Genomic DNA, 25,804 nt, shown 5'->3' with positions numbered 1-25,804 from the left:
TTAATATATATTAAAGAAAATCTGGATGAAATTTTAAACCATTCTAAAATTTTCTATATATGAGAGTAAAATACAGTAAAAAGTATGGATTTCTTTAGTTGTTAGAAAATCCAGGCAGCTACTGTATGTATTGGCAGACTGATATATTAACTGATTTTAATACTACTACCTATAGTCACTATCTTTTTTACTTTTCTGTTATATGTGATAGATTATTATATATATTGTTTAACGCATCATATTAATATTAGCACATTGGAAAATATGAGATAATTTAAAAATAATTTCTAGTAAAATATTTATGGATTATCTAAAATACATGAACTTGTTACATCATTTATGTTATTTATTTAAAAAATGTTTATTTACTAATAGTGTTAGTTAATTTTATTGCTTGATAGTATCAATAAATAATCATCCCATTATGGTTTTCATATATGTAAATATAAAATTTTAACATTTATCACATCAAAAGAAAAAAACATTCCATTATCAGATCGTTGCCATCTTTCTTTGAGTATTTTTTATATTAACGCTACTCTACAATTACAGTAGTATACAATTTTCTTATACAGTATATTTACTTAGTTACATAGCCTATTGTGTATAGTTACAATCTACAGCGTGACACAAAATAAGCTAACATTTGGGTTTGTTAAAATATATTTATTTGAATCACAATACAGAAAAGTAAAATACAACATATTTACTATATACCTGAAGATTATGTTCTGCTTATCACGTGTTCAATATGACCACCATCACATCTAGCAACTTCAACATGAACTCCTATGTTTTTAATAACTCGATGACACATATCTTCGATTACCTCATCGCACACCTCAATGATCAGCACTCGCAGTTCCAGTACTATTCAAGGATGTTTAGGGAAAATATTTTCCTTTAGAAATCTCCAAAGAAAATAATCACACGGATTCAAATCAGGACTGTTCGTAGAGAGGGGAGACAGTTCTGTCCACAAGCAAAACAATTAGGAAATCAGTTTGAAATGATATATGCATTAAAATTTGCATGCAGAAAATCTAAAACAACATTAATGGTTTGTGGTCTGGCTCAAACAAAATTATTACACAGCATGTTTAGATAACGTTCACTGTTCACTATCTGTTCAAAAATGAATGGCCTATTACCCTACCCCAAGACTTGTGATAGCGGCCGATACCCCAATTCTTGGAGCATGGTGCATCTTTTCATGAAGCATGTGTGGATTTTCAAAAGCCCAAAAACACACATTTTGTTTATTAACAACAATTTGAAGAGCAAATTCCATTCTTTAATGTTTGTTGTCAACCTTAATTTAGGCAACAGTATTTTTTTGTGTGGATACAAATCCAAATTAGTTTTTAAAATTCGCTGCACAGATCGCCTATAAATCCAAAGTTGTGTTGCTGATTGTTGATTTGTCCAGTCTCCACAGCAACACTGCCCTGATAGCTTTGACATTCTGTTGAAAACAATTATTGGCAGGCCGTTTGCACTTACTTTCAAATACTGGACCATCACTATTAAATTTTTCGTAGTCTACATATTATTTTAAATGAGGGCAGCCATCGAGTTTGAAAATGTGCATGAAACAGTCTTTGTGTAAACACCACACTTTTCATTTCATTAAAAAACAACACAGTCTTTACACACCGTTCAACAGTCAGTCTTCCTTTATCAGCCATCTTGAAACGATACACAAACAGTACACACAGAAAGAGAAGAAACTAATGATCATGAACTGCTGTCACTTCTGCTAACATAAATGATGTTAATAATTATTAACGTAAACATTGGATCATTTTGTGCGCTACTCTGTAAGTAAATAATGATCCATGAACAGAGACCATGTAAATTTTGTAGTTTGGATTTACAGAGTAGTCAACGAGTGTAATAGTCAGTGTGTGTTTTGTAGTTAATGAGTGTAGTAACATGAAGCCAAAATTCATATCCAGAGATCATTTGAGTTGCAAAAGTGCATTAATTTTATTGCGACCATTGTTAGCATTCTGGTACATAAATGATAAACATAATATAATTATTTTTAAGAATTTATGATTATTGTTACATGTTTTATTATATTCAAAATTTAAAGAAAGAAACTACAGTCATCCACTTTTAAATATGAAATTAAAACAACTTGGAAAAAAGTAATATTATGAAGAACTCTAAACAATATTCAGCAATTTGTATGAGCTTTTGAACCTGACTATTCTCTGTCTGTCTTTTCTGCTCAGTAATTTATTAACAGGGTTGAATATTTTTTAATATTCTAAAAATATATATGAGAATACCTGTTTTTAAAGAATTTTTTTCCCATGAATTGGCTAACATAGTCACAAACCTTACTCATGAAAAATGTAAAAAATTAGGTATTCTTTTTCATTATTAACTATCGTAAAGTGGCCTAATAATTTTATACTTTGTTTATTTCGCATTAATTAATTAAGTAAAAAACAATATTTAAAATGCGACATTAATCAATCAAAATACTGTCATTTCTCATTGATGAGAGACTTGTATTTAAAATTGGAATGGAATCTTCCTTTTTCATTACAGTGAACAAAGTTTTTATTATTAGATGGCTCAGCATAAATAATTGCTAGAATTAACAAAAAATCACAATGGTCCTACTGCATAATACAAATTTAGTATGTGATGGGTAGTATACAACACAATTGTACACAAAATTAATCTGAAGAGATTGCATTAAATATTACACTGGCCATCCTAAATGCACATTCACTCCATGTAAACAAAGAACACATACAGACACCATACATAAGCACAGAATCAAATTATGTAAAGTTTTTGATAGAAACAGAACATCTGAATAAAGAGATTATATGAACTTTTTTACCTACATCATATAGAAACCAAGACCTCAACACACTTAACAAAACAATTAACGAACACAACATACTTTTTAGAGATTTACTAAGTGTTTTAACATGAGGTGACATTAACAGCAGCAGTAACAGTTAAGCCACTGAAGAAGATGCTGGGTAATTAATGCTGAAAGGTCCTTTGGAAGCAAAAGTTTCATTATTTTAAAAGCGATTCTTTAAATATCTAATAATTTAAAAAATTAAAGTAAATCTTAATAGTAATTCAAAGTTGATTTGATAAAGTAAAATTAATATGATATCACAGTGTTATAAATAAAAAATAAAGCTGTTGGGTTTATTGTAAGATCAGAATTATTGTTCATTTTGTTTATAGATGGTGGTAATGTTTGTTTCCTAATTTAGAATTAACAATTGGTTAGTCGGTAGAGCCTTGTGATAAACCCCATTGAGCTACCCACATCTTGGGTTAAAGATAAGCAATATCTTCAATAGACCTGACATAAAATGATAAAACCAAATTGGTTTAAATTTGAAAATGTAATCTTTTAAAAATTGCCACTGCAATTTTAAACTAGTATTTTTAGTATGTACAGTTGTTATTGATGGTGTAGTTTTGCTTCAGAAAAAAATTACTAATTAGATTTCTATCCAATTTTGTGCTTTCATTTTCACTGTAGGGAAATTTTTTGGATGTAGATTTTATGTAAATAACACATTTCTGTTCAACGGCTTCTTATTATGCTTACAAGTTCAATAATACTTCTTGATGGTTTGTATTATGTACTTAATATTTATTGGTATTGTCTGACATAGTAACCTACATTTAGCATTTTTATTTTAAAGCATACTTAAAAAGAATTGTAAATATAAAAATTGCCTGAGGTTGTTAGTATTATATTTTGATGTCTTTTATGGCTACCTAGATTTGAACTTTAAAATAGAATTTTATTTAAAAAAATATATTTTTTTTTTCCAGTGGTAGTGAATTGGTAGTAGTTCACTTCTATGCAGATTGGGCTGAACAGTGCCAGCATATGAATACTGTCTTGGAAGAGTTATCATTGACTCGTGATTTAAAGGTAACTAAAAGTTTCAACATTTATTTATTCCTTGATGTTAGGAGAAACACTTGACACGAGCATAGAATTATTATTTTTAGGTGTATTTTCTAATAACTCATTATATGATCATGAGTACTGAAATTAGATGTTAATTACTTATATATATGACAATTTAAAATCAATTAAATTACAAAACACAAATGAAGTACAATATAGCATATATTAACACTAAGCAAATATTAAATATTTTATAAAATAAAATTATTCTGTAGCCTTACTCATAAATAAAATAAGAGCCCTAATGGATTATTATGATGATTGATGACATATACCTTTGTAATAAGCATATTATATTATTCATTGTGCTGATTTCACTTATACTAGGTTCAAGAAAAACATAGTTTCCATATCGTTATTTATTTGATACATTATTCAACCAAATTACGTAACAAAATAAGCTACTTTGGAAATAATAGAATATAGTCTTTTATTATTGAAAATGAAATCAGTTTATAGCTAGATTTTCAACTAAAAAAGTAAGTTGTGACAATACTTTGTAGACTTGCAGCTTTTACCAAATAGGGAAGGATGAAGCTAGTTAGTTCAGACAGCAATAATCAAGAAACCGCATTCTGTAACCACATTTATTTTTTATGTATTTTTAATAGTCTTAGCAACATTTAATTAAACTGTTGACATAAATTGCCAAAGTTAATAAACTGAAAAAAGAATCTATTTATCTATATTTACATTAAATGAAAGATCAATATTGCTGACAAAGAATCTGAATGTTAGCTGATGCCAGGGTGAGAAGACCATCACTAGTTTCTGAAGATAGTTGCCAGAGAGACTGAAAATGTTGTCTAAATTCTTTTAAAAAAATTTATTTGGAAAATTTGGTTCAGTTTGGCATTTCAGAAATTTACAGTCCAAAATATCACTTGCAACTGTCATGGAAAAAACATACCAAAAGATAAATTTTTTTGTAATTTGCTTTTTTCTGAATTTTCCTAAGATGTAAATGATGAAAATTTGCTGACAGGTATTTTCTGTTAAATTTTAGGTTTTAATATTTAAAGATTTGCCTTATTTTCAAATGCAAAAAGAAATATTTTTATAGTCTAATGAGAGTAAAATAAATGATACCATTTTATAATTAAGAAAATTTAATAGATAAAGCTATTTTCTAACTGAATTTTTCTATAAAATAAAAAAACAAATGCACCTTATTGTTCTAAGTTTGGGTTTGCATCCAAGATAGGAGTATTGTCATCTCTCCAGTACCAGGACAATGCGGATCCTGAAATTAGGATTAATTTATACTGCTATTCATTAATTGTACTATTATATTAGGATAATATAAATACTTTTATTCAGTTGGTGTATAATGTCAACAATTTATATACTTTGCATATTTATAATTTCTATATTGACAAATATATTTTAGAAGTTTGTTGTATCTTAGTTGAGTCTGAATACTTTTGTCTATCAAATAATTGAAATTATTTATTTCATTCATAGAAACACTTAATATTACAATACAGTTAAATTGTATTTTTTATTTCAGTGGTGAATTTTTATAATATTAAAATAGTATATGAATAAGAAATAAATAATATGCTTTTAACATTTTAAAAATGTAAGTAAATAAAAAAAATTAAAAAATTAATTAGTTAATGTAGAATTTGATATTTTAAATTCTAAATGTATATAAAAATTTTTGTTTAAAAAAAAATTTTTGCTATAACTTTGCATTGTTTAACTATACAGAGTGGCATAAAAAAAAATAAAAAAACATAACTTAAAAAGCTGCCACAATTTTTGTAATTTTATATATTATAGAAAAGAGCAATATTTGAAAATGTTACATTCCTGCTAGTTTTTTAAAAACTATCGTATTTTTTACAGTTTCCAAATAGAAATTAAATTATACAAAGTTGTATAATTTTTAAAAAAGTTTTATGGACAAAACCTTACCTTCTCTCCCTAAAACTACTGGAAACATCAACCATTATTTTGATTAATTTCTAATAACTGAGTATCTGAAAAATGTTCATCAATCCCATTTTCCTTTTCATTCATAACTGAGGCAAGTTTTACTGCAATAATACTGTAATTAAAACATTGTAATATTTTCAAAAAATATTTGTTCATGTAATGCTTATAAAAAATATATATTTTTGGAAGTTTTGAGTGTCTTGCAGAATAAAATATTTCATTGTTTACGGTGGATATATTAAACATTGATTGATTGGTTGATTCTTGTAATACTGTGTATTTCAAAATGAATATCAGGGTTTTTAAGTTATGTAATATCTATTAAGTTTTACTTACCATACATTGATAAATTATTCATGAAATGAGAGAGCAATTCTTATAAGTGTTTGACGTGATTACCATTAGTCACACGGCACACATCCAGCCGATAGGAAAGTTCATCCCATACTTTAATCAACAAGTCTGGAGTAATTGATTGCGACAGCTCTTCAACCCTGTGTCTCAAGTCGGGTAGGTCAGCTGGTAACAGTGGCACATAACTTCATCCTTTATAAACTTCCAAAGAAAACATTCCACAAGGTTAGATCAGGCAAACATGGAGGCTACAGCAAACATGCCCTGTCATCTGGACCCTGGTGACTGATCCAACGTTCGGTAAAATTTCATTCAACCAATCACGTATAGCAATATGCCAATGAGGAGGCGCACGATCTTGATCTTTTTGCCAAATAAAGTTTTGTGGTTCATATTGCCATTGAGGAAAGAGCCATAATTGTAGCATATCAAGTTAGCCCATTCCAGACTCGCTTGCTTCCATGAAAAAGAATGGCCTGTATACTTGCCGTCGGGATAAGGCACAGAACACGTAGTTTGGAGAGGCTCATTCACATTGCAATTTTTCATGAGGGTTTTCCGATCTCCACATCAGTACATTATGAATGTTCATTTTTCCATTAACATGAAATATTGATTCATCACTGAATATGATGCATTACGGAAAGTTTTCATTATCTCAGTGCAGCAACATTTCATTTGTGAAGCTAGCATGCAAACCAAAATATGTAGGTTTTTGAGCTTGTTACAGCTGTAAATGATATGGATGCAGTTGTAAGCATTTCCTTAAAACCCACCACGCAGATGTCACTGAAATTACTAATTTGTAGCTAGCCTTCCTTACAGATTTCCTATGCACAAAAGACCTCCTCTCTTACACGTTCAACATTATCTTCAAACACATTAGTCGTCATGTACTCTTCCCTTTACAAATATAGCCAGTGGTTTCAAATTTTTTATACCATCTATGAATGTTATTGTCACTTGGAGGTTACAATTAAACTTCAAAAGGAATGCACATTGAACAGTAATTACAGATTCACACTTTGAAAACTGCAAAACAGAGAATGCTTTCTGTTGCGTGAGGTTGTCATCTTTGCTACTGGTGCTTTCAAATGAAAAATACAGGTTATAACAGTTTATGAACTTGCACACAGCTAAAACTGTTTTGAGTTGCTCTTTCATTTCATGCATAATTAATCAATGTATGTGAAACTTGAGAAATATTACACACCTTTGAAACGCACAGTGCATAATAGCAGTCTTTAGACATTTTATGCATTTTTGCCAATTTCAGAGCTCTCAATTGCATCTGCCTATGTAGTATGTGCACCTATTAAATGTATTACACCATAGGAATTGGTTTAAATCAAACATTAGGGGTGATGATGTAAAAAAATCAATTTCCTCAGACTACATATTTCAATATTATCAGCCACATACGAGGGTTGTCCGAAACGTTTTGAGCCTCAACATGAACATGAGCATGCAGCACTCATAAAAAAGTTAGGGAATGTATTTGCGCATGCATTGAAAGGTACTCACTAAACTTTCAGCCATTTTGAATGGTCAGATGTTATTTGATAATCGTTTGAGTTAGTCATTCTGAGTGTTTCTGTGAAAATGGAAAAAATTGAATATCATACCATGATTAAATACTTGCTTTTGAAAGACAATATGTCTAGACAAATTAAAACCGATCAGCTTAGTTGATGATAGGCGTTTGGGATGGCTAAAACCTGCAGCTACCATCGATATCTTCGAAAAAATTCACCAAATGGTACTGGACAACCGACGAATTAAAATTAGAGAGATAACAGTGGCTATGAGCATATTGACATGCTCATAGCATGTTAATACATGTTTGTCATATATTAACTGAAGAAGAATTGGATATGCGTAAGCTATCCACACATTGGATGCCGTGTTTGCTCACTTTGGACCAAAAACGCATTCAAATGAACATTTCCAAGGCCATGCTGGAGCAGTTTAAGCAAAACAAGTCAGATTTTTTGCATTGATTCATAACTGTAAATGAAACATGGATCCACCACTACACTCCTGAGATGAAACAACAGTCAAAACAGTGGACTGCAAAGGGTGAACCTGTTCCGAAAAAGGTGAAGATGGTTCCATCAGCCAGGAAGGTGTTGGCGACTGTTTTTTGGGATAGTAACAGAATTTTGTTTATTCATTATCTTCAAAAAGGTAAAACAATAATGGGGCAGTATTACGCATCATTACTTGACAAGATGAAGTTAGAAATTGCAAAAAACGAACACATTTGAAGAAAAAGAAAGTGCTTTTCCTTCAGGACAATATGCCTTCTTATATTTTGATGGTCACCGTGGTTAAAATTTATGAATTGCACTCTGAATTGGTTGACCACTCACCGTATTTACCAGATCTAGCTCCAAGCGACTTTTTCTTGTTTCCTAACCTTAAAGTTTCACTGGGAGGAAAGAAATTTTCATCAGACAAGGAATTGTTGCATACATAAACACCTATTTTGCAGAGAAAGACACCAATTATTATTTGGAAAGGTTAAAGAAGTTAGAGCATCACTAGAAAAAGTGTATCAACTTGAAAGGAGACTTTGTTGAAAAATAAAACTATATTTGACAGAAAAAATATGTCTTTCTATGTTAGGCTCAAAACTTTTCAGACAACCCTTCTATATATGAAAATTCATGACATTTGATATTGGCAAACATTATAGTTATGTGTGACAAGTTGTAGAAATTTTTGCTTTTGGAAAAAGCAAAATTTTTGTTTGTGTTTGTTACCAATAAAAGCCTTTATTTAATCTTTCATACTTAATTAATTTTATTCTGTTTTGTTGTTGATTATTTTGTGATAGTAGTTCGCAATTTAATTTTAGATAATGGTTTATATATCTCAGTGGTAATATTAGCAGTAAATATTATAATCTAAGAAGGTAATCATAAATACTAATTTAAACAATTTAGATTCATCTGCAGGCACAAAGTTTATATAAAAAAATTGTATCCATTTCATTTTTGTTCAATTGTATTTTGATTTTGATATCTATAAATCACGTAATAAGGAAAACGGAAGCATAATGGAGAATGCACTGATACTAGACTCTAAGAGAAAAAGAATTACTGTAGTAATTCTTGATGTAGTTTTAGAAAAATTCTTCATAAGATGTAGTGTTATATAGTTTACACATTGATAGAAATTGGTGAACCTATTAAAACAAAAATACATTAAAAAAAAATAAGTTGGATCAACCAATTTTAAGCCTAGTTCTGAATGGCGTATGAATTGCAAGTCAAGACATGACATAGAAGTTAAAAATTCCATGAGGTTTTTCAAGGAATGTTAATTCTGCGTAGAAATTTAAAGAAAAGTGTATGACTACAGGTAATGAACTAGATGAACTTTTTGGAAAAAATGCCAAAAACCAGTAGTCTTGCTATATAAAAACACTAGCATTATGTCAAGTTCTTCAGACTTTAAAAGTAATAAGGATAGTTTTTACACAGAATCAGAGATAAGCCATCAAAAGTGCACAACAAATCTTATTAAAAGGTGACATTTTTTCTATTGTTTTATACTGTATTATAATTTACCTTTTTCACTGAAAAAGATTTGTTTTCTAATTAAAGTGTATGCAAGTTAGTGTGTTCTGAAAGTGATGTTTCTAACCTAATGCTGAGTTTTTTTTAGTAATCTTTGATTCTTTCTACTTAGTAATGATTAAAATAATGTACAACAATTTCAGCCGTGGAGCAATTCATTGGTTGTGTAAACTGTATACATCAGGTAATGCCGAATACCCAATTATTAATAATCACTTCCTTTATTTACTTTCAAAATTTACATTTCATTAATTAAACATTGCAATGAGTTATAATAATTTATGTTTTTAGTTAAGTTTACATTTATTAACATTATGCTTTTAATTGCATTCTCCCATAAACCGCCAAAATGGGGCAAAGAAGGTGGAATAAATTACCGTGATATATTTTGTTTGGATGAAAAGAATTGAATGTTTAATTTCAGATTTTCTGAATTTAAGAATTTATATGTCATATAAAATATTTTTGGCAGAACTAAGTTGGAACCATTTTCGGAAAAGATTTGGGTAAGAATACCTCTTGGGTAAGATCTACTTAGGCTTTGGACCAATGCCTACCATGATGAATTGTAAGTGGACCTCCATAGTCTATTGCACAGACAATGGACGAAAAGGTACTACTCTGAAAGGTGGTAACTGACGTATTTGTTGCATTTGAGTTTTTCCATTAAAACAAAAACAAATCAAACATTTATTAATGATTGATGAAATGATTGTTTTGGCATGTAAGATCCAGTATTTCTGGCATAAAGAGTGATACATCAATTGTATACCAGAATGTAAAAGATGTAAATGCTCAGCAGTAATAATTAATTTAGTTATATCCGCCATTATGCAAAAATATATAAGCTTAGGTCATATGTCATTACTTAATTCTGATGATGTATTAACTAAGGAATCAGATGTATATTACTTACCTTACTACCCAATATTTAAGCCCAGAAGTTTTTTTGTCTTCGATGGCTCAGCTAAAACCTCTAATGGTTTATCTCTTAATGATACACTGTTAATTGGGCCTGTTGTCCAACAGAATTTATTCTCAATAATACTTAGATTTAGAATTCATAATTATGTCATTACATCAGACATAGCGAAAATGTATCATCAAATACTAATTAAACCTTATGACACTAATTTACAATGCATTTTGTGGCATGGATCTCTAGATCAACAACTACAACATTTTACACTTTGAACTATAACTTATGGAATCGCTTTTGCTCCATACTTGACCACTAGATGCCTAATTCAAATATTAAATGAAAACCAAAGAGATTTCCCATTAGCAGGCAATGCTATTAGAATTGATTTTTTTATTGATGATTTTATTTTAGGCTCTGACCATCTAGATGAAGCTATCCAACTAAAGGTTGATGTTTCTAATTTATTCCAACGTTATGGTTTTCCATTTCATCAATGGTTCTCTAATAACACTGATAAACATAATTTTTGTTTCCTAACATGCAATAAATGATGTTAATCTTTTTTTGATGCTGAAAACGAATATGAACTCAAACTCTTTCTATCACCCACCATTTTTGAAACATTTAAAAATATTAATTAAAGGATTTTTTTCATTTTTCAACGTATAGTTAGCATTTTAAGCTTCTGTATTGTATTTTGTGAGCTGCATCAAACCAGTCAAATGACTGAAAACAAAAAAAAAAAAAATTGTGTTTTGTTAGTTTATTTTTTATTGTTTAACTTTAACATAATTTGTAAGCTATAAATAAAAAATACTAGTCATAGAATTAAATCATATCATAGTCGCATATTATTACATCATATCTAATACTGAAGAGTGAGCCTTCATGGACAAGAATTATCATGTGCAGGTCAAAACATGTAGCTGAAAACACATCTGTGTTGTTTGTATTAAGCACTGGATTTAGGAATGAATTAATTTTGTTCAATCTTATTGCTGTCTTAAGTTTGTTAATAGCACAGTGTCATAATGCCTTAAAATTGTGTAAATGATGTGGATGCCTTTTGTTATGTATTTGGTGAGTTTACTGTAAAATCAAATAGAAAAAAATTACACCTTTAATTAAAAAAGCGTATCATTTGTACTTTCAGTATAAAATTGGTGATCACAAAATACGTGGGCTTTTCATATAATATGCATTAATTGTTCTGTATATTTAAGAGGATGGCTGAAAGGTACACAGAAGGCTTTACCATTTGGTGTACCTATGGTTTGACATGAACCAATGCATCACGTAACCAATTGTTACTTTTGTTTAACAAATATGTCTGGAATTTCTAAAAAATCTAAACATACTGTTAATATCCTTCATTGCAATCTGCAATCAGGCCTGTACCTCACAGTGAAATTATTCCAGTTCCTGAGCCGCCTGAGAATGTATGTTTTGAAAGCAGCAATGAAGAATCAGGCAGTACTAAGGAAGACAAAATTGATTTTCAATTATCTTTCAATAAGCCAGATCTTATATCACAAGGTGAATTAAATGACTTGGTTAGGGATTTAAATTTATCAGAAAATCAAGCTGAACTGTTAGTCAAGACTGCAAGGTTGGAATTTACTTAAAAAAATATCAAGCTTTCAAAGCCAACAAAAAGAACTTTCTCAGTACTTTATTGATGAAAATAATTTGGTTTATTGCACAAATATTGATGAGCTTACGTTGCACTTGTTGACAAGTGTATAAACCTGAGGACTGATGCCTTTTCATAGATTCGTCCAAGTATAATTTAAAAGTGGTTCTACTACATATTGGTAACAAATATCCTTCGATACCAATCACTTATGGTATTAATTTGAAAGACATACAATGTGATGAAAAAATTAATTATAAAAAACATAGCTGGATCATATGTGGTGATTTAAAAGTTATAGCTATTTTGTTAGGCATGCAGTTAGGCTATACTAAGTACATGTTTTTCTTTGCAAATGGGACAGCCAAGTTAGGGATAAACATTATGTTACCAAAGAGTGGAAAAAATGAGACAACATAACTCCAAACGGGAAAAATATTATTCATGCGCCCTTAGTTGAACCCAAAAAAAAATGTTTACCCCTTCTCCATATCAAGCTAGGACTAATGAAAAGTTTTGTAAAAGCAATGAAGAAGGATAGTCCTGGATTTTTATACATCAGGCAGAAATTTTCAAATGTAAGTGAAGGAATATTTGTTGGTCCTCAAATAAGAGAGTTGGTTCAAAGATGTATTTAACTCGGTGTTAAATAATGTAGAAAGTGCAGGTTGGGCTTCATTTAAAGACGTTTGCAAAACTTTTCTTGGCTAACAAAAATCCAACAATTACCTTGATATTGTTAATCAACTTCTTACCTCTTGCAGAGGTAAGATGTAATATGTCTTTGAAAATACATTTCCTCCACTCACATCTGGATTTTTCCCAAACAACCTTGGAGACGTAAGTGATGAACACTGTGAACGTTTCCGCCAAGACATTTTGGTGACAGAAAACCGCTATAAAGGGAAATGGAATACTAACATGCTAGCCGACATTAATTTGGGGTGTGCCTGTAGCTATTTATAAAAGAAAAACATCAGCGAAATCATTCTATATTTTCCCTTAATTTTTTTTGAAGTGTAATTTATCTAAAACTAAGAGTGATAGATAAATTGTATTTACAGATCTGTAATCTATGAAAAAAAAGCAGTTCAAGAAATTGTATCACACTTAGAGACACATTAAAATTTTTTTTTTTGTAGTCATAATAATGCTACTCCTGAGCATAATTGCTCTATTCCTTTAGCACATAAACATGAGTTATGTACTTTAGGCATTTTATGAAACAATTCTACAAACATGTTATCACTTCAGATTACTCTATCTATTAATACTAAAATTTATACTAAAATAATTATTCTCTCTATTGCAGGAGTATGAGTATTTGACCCATTAGATCTTGTTGGTCCTATTGTTTTGTATCATAAATGTTTCAAGCAGTCTTTATGGCAACTTAAAATTAATTGGGATGGTAGATTACCCACAACGATGTTATCTCAATGGTTTAAATTTTACATTCAGTTGCACTTAATTGAATTAATTAAGATAAGTCTTCCAGTTAAATTCAACAGTGGTGCTGAGGTTAACTCAATCCAAATACACGGATTTTCAAATGCCTTCATGAAGGGTTACGGTTGTTTTATCTGCATTCAAACTTTATTTCCTAATCAAACAATTTCATGTAATTTACTTTGTTCCATATCAAGACTTGCTCCTTTAAACAATTAACACTACCAGGCTTGAATTATCTGGTTGTTTATTACTCTCACATTTATTAGTAAGACAGTAAATTCTCTGAACATACATATTGATGAAATACATTTGTATTCAGATATTTAATAACATTGTCCTGGATTCGTGGACTTCCATCTCCTTAGAATCGCTGAAATTCAAAATCCCGCTGACGTATTGTCTAAAGGTTGCAATTCAAGTAAATTAATTGGTATGTCACTTTGGTGGCATGGTCCTCCTTGGCTCTTGCAATTTTCATCTCATTGACCAAATACTAAATATAAAATAAAAATTATAATTAACTTTAATAATTATAGTAAGGATCTGGAATGTCTTATAGAAAAACATAAAAATATATCAACATCTTTAGTATACAAAAATTTCAGCCACAGAGCAATTTGTTTGTTGTGTATGTATACATTAAGTAATGCCGGATAACGAATTATTAATAATCACTTCCTTTATTTACTTTCAAAATAAATACTTCATTAATTAAACATTGCAATGAGTTATAATAATTTATGTTTTTAGTTAAGTTCACATTTTAAATATATGTTAAATATGTCTAGCTAGTACAGTAAAAATTCAGTGATGTTGCTGATACATCTTAAAGGAAAGGTAAATTCATATAATTAATTCTAACAATAATTAAGATCAGCTGGTTCATTAAAAGAAAGAAGATGACAGGAGATGTTTACATTAAGCAAGAGGACAAAGAAAACAAATTAAATCTGAGTATACTACCCATCAAAAAAGAAGTTCTTTTTTCTTATAATAATATGAGAATATCAATATAATTAAGTTATAATATCAGGTACATAAATGTTATACTAATAAAAATATAAATTATATCATTAATATGATTCAGTAGTACAAGATAAACCAAGTATATTTGTTTTACTTTTTTTATCAATATAATATATAATAGTGATCACAAATCAATGATAATATATAAAAATAGTAATACAGTAAGAATAATAATCATAATTCTCATAATATTAATAGCTTTGTAATAATACACGTAAGTATATTCTTGCAAACTTGTACACTATAATCTTATAGTGACTAGGATTTCTTTAAATCTCTACAGGTAAAATTATTATACTACATTTACATACTCAGACAACACATACAACATAAACACACACACACACACAATACACAAGTATTTTATGATAGATGTGATAAGTCACTAAATGTGCAATAAGTCATCTTTATTTATACTTTCTAGCCATGACACCATGGTAATTCAGGCCATTGGACACATCTCGCAATAGGTGCGTCACAAAGAACATATTTAAAGAAATCCTAGTCGCTATAAGGTAATAGGTACAAGATAGATGCAATAAGTCACTAAATGTGCAATTAGTCATTATTATTACACTTTCTAGGCAATGGTACCATGGTAATTCGAGCCATTGGACACATCTTCTCGCAATAGGTTCACCACGAATAACATATTTAAAAAAATCCTAGTTGCTATAAGATTATAGGTACAAGTTTGCAAGAATATATATATTTACATATATTATTACAAAGTTATTAATATTATGAGCATTATGATAATTGTTCTTATTTTATTACTCTTTTATATACTGTAATTGATTTGTGATCACTATTATGTATATTGATAAAAAAAAAAGTTAAATAAATATACTTTTTTATCTTGTACTACTTGAATCATATTAATGATATAATTACTTTTGTATTTTTAAAAATCCAAACTTGTGTAGTAATAGATTATATATCTACTCAGAATTTATTTAAATGAGGCATAACTTTGTTTCAGATTGTAAAGTTTGCTAAATGCCAAGCTGAAGAATTGCCTGAAGTATCTGCTCAGTTTGCCATTTCAGCAGTTCCAACTTTTATTATTCTACATTCTGGTAAACTTGTTGATCGAGTTGATGGAGCAAATCCTACTGAGCTATCAAAGAAGGTTAAAGCACATGTAAGTGCAATTATTGTTACTCTGTGTTACAATTTGGTTAACAAAAGCTCTCTTATCGGTAGATTTTTTGGGTAGGCTCAAAATTATAAAATAGAGCTTGTGAAATTGTTTTTTTTTTTATATAGAAACTATGAAAGTCACACATATTTAGGAATTGCCTAACATACATAAAAGTAGAATCTATTTGTAATTAGATGTAATGTTTGAAAAATTTGTTTCTGAAATCTGTATGCCCACTAGTGAGTACTATATTAGGAAATATTTATCCATCTAATGTTTTTGGATAAAAGCAGAAGTGGAAAAACTACAGTGTTGTATTCCTCATTTGAATTTTATAATTTCTCTTTTACATTTATTAAATATTTAGTTCAGAGTTAGAGAGACTTTCCTCCAAGAAAATAATAAGATAGGAAGCTGGGTTAAGGACACCTATTGGCTTGTCTTAAATTTTTGGGATTGGCAGATTGAAAGATTAAAAAATAATTTTTGGAATACTTTAAAAGCCAAAAAGTTAATATTTTATCTTCCACATTATGAACGTAAGCCTTGACCATTTTGTAGATAATTTTATACAAACTGAGTTTCATTTAAAGCCATTTTTGTATGTGTTTACAGATTTTGTGAGCACTATTATCACTGAATTTGCATTTTACTATTTTAAAATTCAACAGAAAAGAATATGAGAAAATTCAGAGCTTATAAATTAAACTTTAAGACTCATAAAGCAAGACCAATCTACTAGAATATCACTTCACAGTCAGGTGCGATTTAGATGATGTTCTTGTGGATTGTTTGTAATGTAGTAAGTTTTATCATTTATTCAAAATGTTACCAGTGGAAAGCCCTTTCCACTGAAGAAAGTTTCTTTCTTTAATTATACAATTAAAGATATTGAACATAAAATTAAGAGATAGAGAGAGATACGATTAATAGTTATTTTAAGATAAATAATAAAATTTAGTTGAAAGGTATTTAAGGATTTCGTACCTAAAACACAAAATGTAGCGGTTAACATATTTGCCATTTTTTTAATTCATATTATTGTAGGGTCTAAAATTATTTAAAATTTTATGGAAGTTAAACAGTAATATTGATAATTTAGCAATGTTGTTTTGTATAATTTTCTTGAAATAGTTATTCTAGTTACATATTTTTCATTAATCAACCCTTTTTACTTTAATTATTTTTACATAATTTTGTTCTACTATATAATAATAGAAAAGGAATTTTCCTAAATTTAAAACTGTATTATTTCTAATAATTTTCACAATATAATACAAGAAGACTTTACAGCATGATACACTTAATATTAATAATGCTTATTAATATGATATAGAGCCACTAACTTTTTTTTAAATGTCGTATTTAGTTTAATTAAGCAATTGTAAATTCTGGTGAGGTTTAAGTTGCTATTATAATATTGTATGCACCATAATTATATTGATTTAACAAAATATAAATTAATTACAGAAAATGACTTTGCTTTTAAAAATACATATTTATGCATTATATATGTAATTTTTATTAATAAACTTTTAATACTTGTTAAATATTATTTTTTCTTGAGATTTATCTTTTATCCAACTTACAGGTTGCTAAGTTTGCATCTGTTTTGGATCAAAAACCTATTAATTTGGAAACAAGATTAAAGACTTTAATCAATTCAGCATCTGTTATGTTATTCATGAAAGGATCAAGGCAGGAGCCTAAATGCGGTTTCAGTCGTCAGATTGTTCAGATTCTGGACTCATTTAATGCAGATTATAAAACATTTGATATTTTAACTGATAATGAGGTTAGAGAAGGTCTCAAGAAATATTCTAACTGGCCTACCTACCCACAGGTAAAGTATTAATATTTTTAATATAATCTTGAATAAAAGGTCTCTAAAACCATTATTTGAAGTAGGAAATTATCTCATGTTTTGATGTTAACATTTTGAAATAATCTTTTAAATTATACTTATTTTTGTAATATACTTTTATCACTAAACATTTTTTTCACAGAATTTGTATTTGAGTTAAATAAGATTAAAATTTTTACTAACAAGAAAATGTGTTACTGAGTTATTGAAACTTATAGAAGTTTAAGAAATTTTTTTAAAATTCCATGAGTAACAGTGAGTGAAAAACTGTGGTCTTTCATTGTTCCTTTTTTTCTTTTATTGATTTATAAAAGTAATATAATATTTATCTGAAAAGTAAAGGCACATGGCCTCTCATCCATTGGGAAAGTACTAACTGTCTTCAGTTAGCTACTGATGTGCTTTAGGCTCACTTTTTTTATGGTTCAAGATTCAGATTACATTTAAACTGTTTTGAATAAAACAATTTTTAAAATTGATGAGTTTATCCAAAATCTTGTCAACTGGGAATTACACTTTACAAGTTGTTTCTCTAATATGAAAGGAAGAAATTTACCACTAACTATGAACTTTTAAGTTACTTTGAATAGCTGTTAAAAACGATCCAGTAGGTTGTTAATGTGAAACATCTGCTTCATTAATCATATTTTCAGCTCCCAAAAGTGTAGACATTACTATATTAGTCACAAAATCTAAATTGATATTTTGGATCATCTTTGTTACCCCCCAGACCTTCCACATATACACTATGAGTATGTACTTATTTCTTTTAATTATCCTAACAAAAAAAAATATTAACTCTACTGATGAAAAGAAATGAGAGGACATGCAATTCAAAGGACCTGTTGATGGAATACTTTGTGAAAAAATTCAAAAGCCATTTCCAAGACTTTTATTCTGTAAATATTGAAACAAAATATGTAAACATGTGCATTATTTTTTTATCAAATAAACTTAAATTATAATCTTTTAATTAAATAAGAGATTCCACTTAAGCATTAAGTGGTAAGAGTTATTTTTTTAGGAACAACTTGTTTTACTTCATTCTTTCTTTATCCACATGTTAGTTTTGTTTTATTTTGCTTTGAAATTAGTTAGAATTATAAGTATTTTACAGTATATATTATGTCATGTTATCTAAAACTGGTACATTACATATGGTACATACATGTGGATGGTGCATCAATGTTGTGAAAATTAAAAAAAAGGAAAGTAAGAAAGAATGATCTTATATTGATTGATACAGTTCATAATATTCAATTTTAAAAAATATTATATTAAGAAATTTTCTGTGAAAATTTTGTAAATACTTTTCATTGAAATTTAGTTTATAGGTGGATATATGTGTTAATTATGGTTGGATAGGGGTTTTATGTTCATAAGCAAATTTAAAAAAATGTTATACTGAATTATATTAAATGAAATGAAAAAAAATTGTATCTGCAATCAGGCTAAACCTTTAGTTAGAAATCGGATAAACATTTTACCTCACATAAACTCAAAACTACAATTTATTTATGAGGGTCATTCAAATATAAACCAGAATTTTTCTGTGTGGTTTGAGGAAGAGCAGTGAATGTGGTGGGGTGTTGCAGATAGTTAGTTATGTTATGGATATGTGGAGGAAAGCAACCGGCCAGCCACACTAGGTCACATTCCCACTCAATAGCAGAATGTCTGAGTGAGAGGTACCATGCTACCCGGTAAAAAACTCAAGTATTTGATTGGGCAAAAAAATTTTGAATTTGCTGTGATACAGTGGAAAATGAAAGTCACAAATATTTTTTATGTTTTATTGCTTTAATGTCATTTGTAAAATTTTAATGCCATGTTATTTTATTGGAATACATGAGTTTTTTACAAAGTTTAATAGTGAAATATTAAAAATAAATTGGCAAACAAAAAGTCATCAAGTTAAATCTGAAAATTGTGTTGCAGTTTTAGGATAGACCTAAGTTCCAAATTAGAAGCAACTGCTGCCTTTTAATTGCAATGTGTGTAGGTTAGAATGTAATTTCAGGTCTCGTAACTAAATATTTCCATTCTGTAATACCTGCTAACTGCATTAGGTCTAGTCAAGACTTTATTAATTGAAAGTTATTTTTAATTACATCAATGTGCATGACATTTGCATATGTAAACAGTTGAATGCATAGTGCATGTTACATTGTACCCTTACACCTTACAATGATGTACCACAACTTTTGATGACTTTAAGAACTGTATGTTTTCTCAATGGTGATTTTAATTTCATACTCTCTTAAATGTCAAGCAAACATATCACTTGAATGTTTCCAATATCTATATAGAATCTAACAGCAGTTTAGTACCCTTAACTAGACTTCCACAATCCCATAATTACCTTTGCTATTGCAAGTAGATTTATATTTATATATCCTTCCATATTTCTTCTTTTATGATTTTGGAACTGAATCCTTTTGGCTATTTTCATTGGAACTTTCAACCTTATAATTTTCCTTTTCTGCACCATTGGTGGAATTGAAGGTGAGATTTCTGAATACAGATGTTTACCCTGATGGTCTGTTGTAATTGAGAAGATATAGAAAGGTCTGTCATAACCCTGTATGGAAGAATAGTACAATCATCTCTTTAGCTCCCCACTCACTACAAAGCTACACATTCTGAAGAACCCATTCTGGTTGTGTTCTTAAACAGATGAAGACTTCAGTCACCTCCAATTAATTTAATAAAAAAAATCACTTCTTGCAGTGTTGCCTTTCCCATAAAAGGTGAGGTATTAATTTGTGCATGAGATGATTATCTAGCAATTGCAAATATTCTTCCTGTTTAGCTAAAGAGAAGGCCAAAGTGCTGAATTGGTACCCAACTGTTGATTCCGCTTCATAGTGGTAGGATTCCCCTCAAATATCAGGATTTCCCATTTCAATGATACAGATCATCATGCATGGCAAATATAATTAAGTCTTCAGATAAAATTTTATCATAATCTTATTCTCCCATTGCCAATGCAAAGTTTAGAATGAATTAGACATTAGATGGCTTGTTTTGGTATATAAAGTGCAAAGTGTAAAAGTACTTATTCTTCCATATGTGGATTGTAGATGTATTTGTTATTGTTGTTTTTGATAGAATTCCTTACAACTTTTTTTAATTTGGTAATATCATGTTTTAAATGCCTTGGTTTTAAGTGGTTGCTTGTGTTGCTTTACTCTTATACATATTTCTGCTGATAAAAAATATGTAGTGCATATGGTGAATACAAAACCTTGCTTGCACGAAGCAGACAGTTGCTGTGCATGGCATTATATTACTATTTTCTCATAACATTAGGCTCATTCAGAAACTGATAATTCTGCAATGAAATGTGTTTCTATTTTCATAAAAAGTAAAAAAAATTCTTTCCGCAATTAAAATTTGTTATCATTTTGTTTGATTTCAGACAATAATTTCTTTTAAAATATTTAGCGTACTTATAAATATTTCTTACTGTATACAGTACAAAAACGAATAGTTTATATTTGTAGTAGTAGATTATTATTACATTCCCTCCATCAAGTGAGTCATAAAATGAATGACCACTTTATACATATGAAGGTTATCAAAATATTTTGTTTCAATTAAATTTATATGTACCTGTTGTAATGGATATTAGTATTGTTATGATGTTTATAGTAATAAAAATCATTATTAAATAATAATTGTTTTTTTTTTTTTTTGTCTTCAGTCATTTGACTGGTTTGATGCAGCTCTCCAAGATTCCCTATCTAGTGCTAGTCGTTTCATTTCAGTATACCCTCTACATCCTACATCCCCAACAATTTGTTTTACATACTCCAAACGTGGCCTGCCTACACAATTTTTCCCTTCTACCTGTCCTTCCAATATTAAAGCGACTATTCCAGGATGCCTTAGTATGTGGCCTATAAGTCTGTCTCTTCTTTTAACTATATTTTTCCAAATGCTACTTTCTTCATCTATTTGCCGCAATACCTCTTCATTTGTCACTTTATCCACCCATCTGATTTTTAACATTCTCCTATAGCACCACATTTCAAAAGCTTCTAATCTTTTCTTCTCAGATACTCCGATTGTCCAAGTTTCACTTCCATATAAAGCGACACTCCAAACATACACACATACACTTTCAAAAATCTTTTCCTGACATTTAAATTCATTTTTGATGTAAACAAATTATATTTCTTACTGAAGGCTCGTTTAGCTTGTGCTATTCGGCATTTTATATCGCTCCTGCTTCGTCCATCTTTAGTAATTTTACTTCCCAAATAACAAAATTCTTCTACCTCCATAATCTTTTCTCCTCCTATTTTCACATTCAGTGGTCCATCTTTGTTATTTCTACTACATTTCATTACTTTTGTTTTGTTCTTGTTTATTTTCATGCGATAGTTTGTGCGTAGGACTTCATCTATGCCGTTCATCTATGCCATAATAATTGTATAAAAATATAAATAATAATAGGTCTATACCCTAAAAATTATAATAATTATTAATAGCTTAATCATTTTTTATGCATTCATAGAATAATAGAGTAATTTTTTTTGCATTGTTGACTATTATTCAATACTGATGTTTACTTTTCATTTCAATAAACTGATTCAGTTCAGTGCTTAGTGTGTCCCAGTGTGAGTGGTACAATTATTTCCTTCTGTAATATGTGGCATGTTAGTTAATGTTTGTGTGTGTATTAATGAATTCGTATGTTTTTGCATTTTTTGTTAGTGAATTTTTTTTTGCAATGGCAGAATTTAAATTAATAGTTAAGAATGAAAAACTACTTAGTCAAGCTTGTGAAAAGTTAATAATGTATACAATTTTATGAAAAAAGAACCTATAAGTTAGGAAAAATATAAGATGACAAGCATTTTATATGCATTCAAAAATGTGAAGAAAGAACTGCTGCAGCTTCTTGGATTTCAAGATTATAAATTCAAAAACTCCAAAAAGAAAAACAGTATCTTAAATTTAAATTGCAGTTGTGCTTAATCAGCACACCAAAAAAAAGTAAAAACAACGTTAAAAAAATAGTGGATTAGATAGTTTTGATCAAGGAGTTGTAAAAAAAACAGTTAACAAGTTTCATACAAAACATAATGAACTGCCTGTAGGCAGTATTCTTTCCTCTTCCAGAGGAAGAGGAAAGAATATTTAAGAATAATATTCTATATTACAGAAAAGAAAATTCTTTGATTGTTTATTTGGACAGAACATTTATATTTTAACGTCCCATTAGAGAACAAAATCATGGTCTGATGACAGTGGTGCACGAGTAAAAGTGCTGATCATTAAACATAGTTGGTTAATTAAAACTCCATGCTGAAGGAAAAATGGGGTATTCCAAATGCGATGTTAACTTGGAAAATGAGTTCAAAAAGCAGTGACTATCATGACAGCATCAACGGCAACTTCATGAAGTTGACATCTGAAAAATTAATTCCTAGTCTTCCCTCCTAGTAGGTGGTTGTTATTGATAATGCTCCATACCATGATTCACTTCTAGAGAAGCTTTTGAATTTAAATGAAGGAAAAGTGGCTTGATTAATTGTTAGAAAAGAACAACAATATTCCGTTTAACAAAGCATTGTTAAAACTACAATTGTATGACATAATTAAATCACATTGAAATTCAAAAATAAAGTATCATTTTGATGAACTATTAAAAAACATTAGCATCAGGTTCTGTGATTTCCACCTTACCATCCCAATTTGATACGTTAGTAGTAATAACATAACATTTTTAATGCCTGATATTAAAAAATTAGCTGAGGAAAGAATGATGGGAAACCTTATTCCAAACATGTAAAAAAAAAACTGAAACTGAGTATAAGAAGATGGAACTGCTAATCGATGAAATGATGGATAAATTTATCATACATATAGACAGTGGTAGTGAAAGTGACTGTACTGTTGAAGACAAAAGATGGCAAACTTAAACAGGAACGGGACATATAATGCAAACTTCAGTTAAGTAATAATAATAATAATAGCACTATCAACAATGAAAACGTTCATATAAAAAAAATTTGAAAATTCTAAATATTGCACAAAAAAGAATTGTACATCTAATTTAATGCAATTACGGATATAATACACATTCAAGCACTAGTTAAGAGTTTTTTTAGTTAAAAATACACCTAAATTAAAATTCTTGTTTTTGCAATCTCTGTTTATTGAATTATTAATATTAATTATATAATAATGAATTATAACTAATAAAACATGACAACTATAATAAATTAAACATGCAGAAATTAATGTACAACAATTTATAATTGTTGTCCTGTTAGATTGTAAATGTTTTCAGGTTCTGTAGTAATGCAATCTCAACCTTCTCCAAACAAGCTTTTATTTTCATTGTATGCACTGTACTTTGATAGTATTAAGTAAAATGTCATTAGGAATAATTGTTAGTGATGAGGTAAAACTTTCTTGTAATAGTTTTCGCTATAAGGACAATAAAAAATTGAATTTGATAGAAAATAACCAGTTTGCCTATCAAAATATGACAGATAAGCAGTGCCATCATCAAATGTCATTATAAATTTTTTTTATTCCACATGCAATGTTTCTGGTAAAATAATTCATTGATCAAGTTGTTTATATTGATGTCCATATTTATCTGCATCCTCTAGTAAAGAAAGGCACATTTCACCACAAATTTTATTAACCAAAACTTTATTCCTTACAGTGTTATTACTATTAACTGACTATATATGTAATGATTCCCATAGTGAATCCTGACCCTCTTAGGAGTATAAAAACACTCAATGGATTTTGAACATCACGGAGCGATTTGGTGAAATTTGAAATTTCAATATTTTTAATCTATATTGTATATATTTAAATAAATAAATAAATAAAAATCATTGGTTATATCTTTAAACAACTCTAAATTATGAATCTTCTTCTCAGAAGAATGTATTTTCATATTCCAAACATCTCCAAAAATAATGTCTAAGATTAATTAGAAAAAATAAATTACATACAAGGTTTGATAAAAAAAAATATGCAGAATTTTTATTTCCCAGGCTGTATAAGTCCAATTGTCACAACATTTTTTTGCTGTGTGGGTACACTTGTCTTTAACATATATTTACATTGGATGCATAGTGTATTGTTGGCTTTTGAAAAGGTTACACATCATTTTCATATAGTTGGTGATTTTTAACTTGAAAAAATAGAACAAAGAATTTACATTAAATTTTGATTTAAAGAGAATAAGAGTGCAGCACGGCATTGGAAATGTTGAATGTTACTTTTGGCAATTCTTCTAGGAATAAAACAAGCATTTACAAGTGGTACAAACTTTTCCAAGAGGGTTATGAAGATATTGAAGATGTTAAGTGCCCTGGACGTTCCAGTACATCAACAACCGATGACAACGTCAAAAAAGCGAAGAGAATATGGACAATTGCTGAATAAGGAGAGAGTCAATAAGGATTATTAACTGGAAGTTCCACGTTGTTTGCATGAAGCAATATGAAGAAAACGTCCAGATTTGTGGCAAAACAATTTTTGGCAATTTCAACATAATAATGCACCTGCTCACACTTACTGCTTGTTCATGAATTTTTGGACAAAAACAACAGTTACGATGCCTCAATCTCCACGTTTGTCGGACGTGGCTCCTTGTGACTTCTTTCTATTTCCCAAGCTAAAAAGAGCCATGAAAGACTATGTTTAGCCAAAATTGAAGACAAAGACAGAATTGCTGAAGGAGCTAAATGCCATACTGGAAAATGTGTTCCAGAGGTGCTTCGAAGATTGGAAAAAACACTGGTACAAATGTATTTTATCTGAAAATGAGTACTTTGAAGATAACAAAATCAATATTGATGATTACATATAGATTTTTTGAGAAAAACTAAAATTGCACATATTTTTTTATCAAACCTTGTATATGTAGGCGTAGAA

The 25,804-nt window shown here is 29.2% G+C and overlaps 1 protein-coding gene across 1 annotated transcript in view; it reads left to right on the top strand.

Moving 5' to 3' along the window:
• The window catches only part of Grx3 (Glutaredoxin 3), a 48,131-nt gene that overhangs the window by 5,743 nt on the left and 16,584 nt on the right, over window positions 1–25,804 (top strand). Inside the window, exons 2-4 of the mRNA XM_075375580.1 lie at window positions 3,829–3,931; window positions 15,865–16,026; window positions 17,618–17,869. Of these exons, the coding sequence (XP_075231695.1) occupies window positions 3,829–3,931; window positions 15,865–16,026; window positions 17,618–17,869 (517 nt within the window). The remainder of the gene's footprint in view (window positions 1–3,828; window positions 3,932–15,864; window positions 16,027–17,617; window positions 17,870–25,804) is intronic.

The sequence above is a fragment of the Lycorma delicatula genome, chromosome 1, assembly GCF_047948215.1.
Source record: "Lycorma delicatula isolate Av1 chromosome 1, ASM4794821v1, whole genome shotgun sequence".
Lineage (NCBI taxonomy): Eukaryota > Metazoa > Arthropoda > Insecta > Hemiptera > Fulgoridae > Lycorma > Lycorma delicatula.
This window is presented reverse-complemented; position numbering and strand designations above follow the sequence as displayed.